Source organism: Centroberyx gerrardi, chromosome 3 (assembly GCF_048128805.1).
Source record: "Centroberyx gerrardi isolate f3 chromosome 3, fCenGer3.hap1.cur.20231027, whole genome shotgun sequence".
In the NCBI taxonomy this organism is placed as follows: Eukaryota; Metazoa; Chordata; class Actinopteri; order Beryciformes; family Berycidae; genus Centroberyx; species Centroberyx gerrardi.
Window position 1 is genome coordinate 2,655,561 of NC_135999.1, and position 2,964 is coordinate 2,658,524.

A 2,964-nucleotide genomic window follows, 5' to 3' on the forward strand; every position below is an offset into this window, starting at 1 on the left:
GTTGGCTCTGCATCCATTCTTGATAAAGGGCTAGTGGCTAGGTACTATTCTTTTGGATAAACAATATTTCCTTTCTCTTTTCTCCACTCAGTCTAATTGGCTGAATCAACACATATTTCCTGCTGATTTCACCATTTCCATCATGATCAGCTGATTACTACTTCAGCAAAGAGAGTAAAGATGGATTTAGATCTAAAACACCATACAAACCACACAATCTGGACACTTGTATCGTAGCTTCCTCTGAAACTAGACATTTTTGAAAAGCTGTTCCCTGTTTCTATTCATTTAGTCTAGTGTAACTTACTATAGAGTTTCATTAAGATCTTGCTTTAGTGCTCCTCCACTGACTGAAAGAAATCAAATTTAAATGATGTTACCCACACATACATTTTCAGGGTTTCCACACTCGCTTGAACATCAATGACTTTTTTCAAGGCCTTATTTGATGAAATTCAAGGACTCAACTTTGGCATAATTTGGGGTAAGACATGACTTTGGTCAAAATTAGACAGTGAAGAAGTGTTGATGCTAAGACGGGGAGAGGTCAAGGGGAGGAATCGAGTATTTTCAAGGCTATCCATTCATTCTCAACATCTTTTAAGGCTTCATTTTATGTTTCTCAAATCCACAAACCTTCAAGTATTTTCAAGGCCTGTGGGTACCTTGAATTTTATATAGAAGTGAAGAAGTGCAAAGGGGCCTAATTCTACCTGAGCAATGATTCAAATATTACGCATCACATAAAATTCATATTACAAAGATACAAATGTATTTATTTTCAATATCATTTTAGTCATTTCAGAAATAATCAAACAGCCCCTGACACATCAGTGTACACTGTGACACATTAAACATCATCACCATGAAGAGGATATCTAGCTTATTTCTTCACAGCTGATACTAAATAGTACAACGTGTAAGAGTAGTTCATAGAGCTCAAACAGTTTCCTAGCAATTCCAGATACCATATTTACATTGATGTAAATCTTTGTCCAGTGAAGAAGCCATATTTCACTTTGGTAGAACATTTTCATTTTTAACACACAAACCTCCATAGAAGAGAAAGAGCTTTCAGCCCTCAATACTGATACCTGCTACCAGGTACAATTACTTCTTGACGTAGAATGAAATAACATTACCATGTGTTTAGATGATTTTTGTACTAGAATTTCAAAATGAAAATGAGATGTTGGAAGTGGATTCACATTGTGAATCCACTTCCTTTATAGGTATGTGCATTAAATAATGACATTTTTCGACCAAACAGAAATGTGAATGAATGAATAGTAATGCTACAAAGGCAAATGAGGCAATAACAGTTCAACAGAAGTTCATTCATTCATGTGTTCAAGTGAATTAAAAACAGAGATGTGATCTACAGCAGTAACAGGAGGAAATAATTGGGGGAGGCCAACAGGAAAAAGGAGGAATCCCTATGAGAAATGAATTAGAGTTGTGTATCCAAAGAAGTGAAATCCAGAAGAAGGAAAAAACTCATTCACATGTTTCTAAAAGGCAGCAGAGCTCCGTTCAAAACACGCTAACATTTGTTTGAGTCATCGATTGTGACCCACAGATCACTGGCTTTACGCAAGACAGAAGTTTCAAGTTTCAATGAAATGCCTTCCCCAATTTTGCACATGGCAAGAGGAAACCCCTAATCAGCTACATTTATGAAACAGAAAGTATAACAACAGGGCATGGACTCACCGGGAAAATCCATCCTGAAATGCAATTTGTGGGTTTTGTAGCTAAAAATATAAACAGATCAGCACTAGAAACTTCCTTTTTTGGGCTGCGGTTGGTAATGGCTGTCTTAAAAAAATAAAAAGTTAACATGTTCAAGTGTAACTCAACAGAGTGTTTGTGGCCCCCTTGCTTTGGTTCTAAACAAGGCTCAGGGATGTGATCAGGATGACACAAAAAACAGAAAAAAAAATACCATTAGGAATGAATGGGAGTGTTGTGTTGAAAAAATATTCAAGTTTTCCATTCAGAGCTCAGGGAGAGCCGGTTGTGACGGGTTTGGATCACAGTCACTCCCTGCAGAAGCACCATACATCTTCTACCAGTAGTCTGGGTAGAATTTAAAGAGTCTGTAACAGTGTGTGTGTGAGTGTGTGTGTGTGTGTGTGTGTGTGTGTGTGTCTACATCTTCTCGTAGGTGAGTTCATGTCCACAGGTGGTGCAGGTTTTCTTGTAGAGGTCCTCTTCCTCGTCCACCACCTCCTCTGGTCCATACTGATGTTGGTGAACGCTGGTGTCTTTGGTCCACATGCTGCTCCTCACCGCCCTGCGCAGCTCTGACACACACACACACACACACACACACACACACACACACACATTAAACAACTTATCTGTTAAGTGATGAGAACACCAAAATCATCCATGTGTCCCTCGTTGGCTCTGGTGCTAGTAGGCTCCATGCTAACACTTTAGCATACACTATGTTGAGTGATAGTAGCTCCATGCTAACACTTTAGCATACACTATGTTGAGTGATAGTAGCTCCATGCTAACACTTTAGCATACACTATGTTGAGTGATAGTAGCTCCATGCTAACACTTTAACATACACTATGTTGAGTGATAGTAGCTCCATGCTAACACTTTAACATACACTATGTTGAGTGATAGTAGCTCCATGCTAACACTTTAGCATACACTATGTTGAGTGATAGTAGCTCCATGCTAACACTTTAGCATACACTATGTTGAGTGATAGTAGCTCCATGCTAACACTTTAGCATACACTATGTTGAGTGACAGTAGCTCCATGCTAACACTTTAGCATACACTATGTTGAGTGACAGTAGCTCCATGCTAACACTTTAGCATACACTATGTTGAGTGATAGTAGCTCCATGCTAACACTTTAGCATACACTATGTTGAGTGATAGTAGCTCCATGCTAACACTTTAGCATACACTATGTTCAGTGATAGTAGCTCCATGCTA

General features: G+C 38.7%; 1 protein-coding gene across 1 annotated transcript in view; it reads right to left on the bottom strand.

Moving 5' to 3' along the window:
- Positions 1 to 759: 759 nt before the first annotated feature.
- The window catches only part of xpa (xeroderma pigmentosum, complementation group A), a 6,083-nt gene continuing 3,878 nt past the window's right edge, over positions 760 to 2,964 (bottom strand). Inside the window, exon 5 of the mRNA XM_071899168.2 lies at positions 760 to 2,306. Within this exon, the coding sequence (XP_071755269.2) occupies positions 2,152 to 2,306 (155 nt within the window). The 3' untranslated portion in view covers positions 760 to 2,151. The remainder of the gene's footprint in view (positions 2,307 to 2,964) is intronic.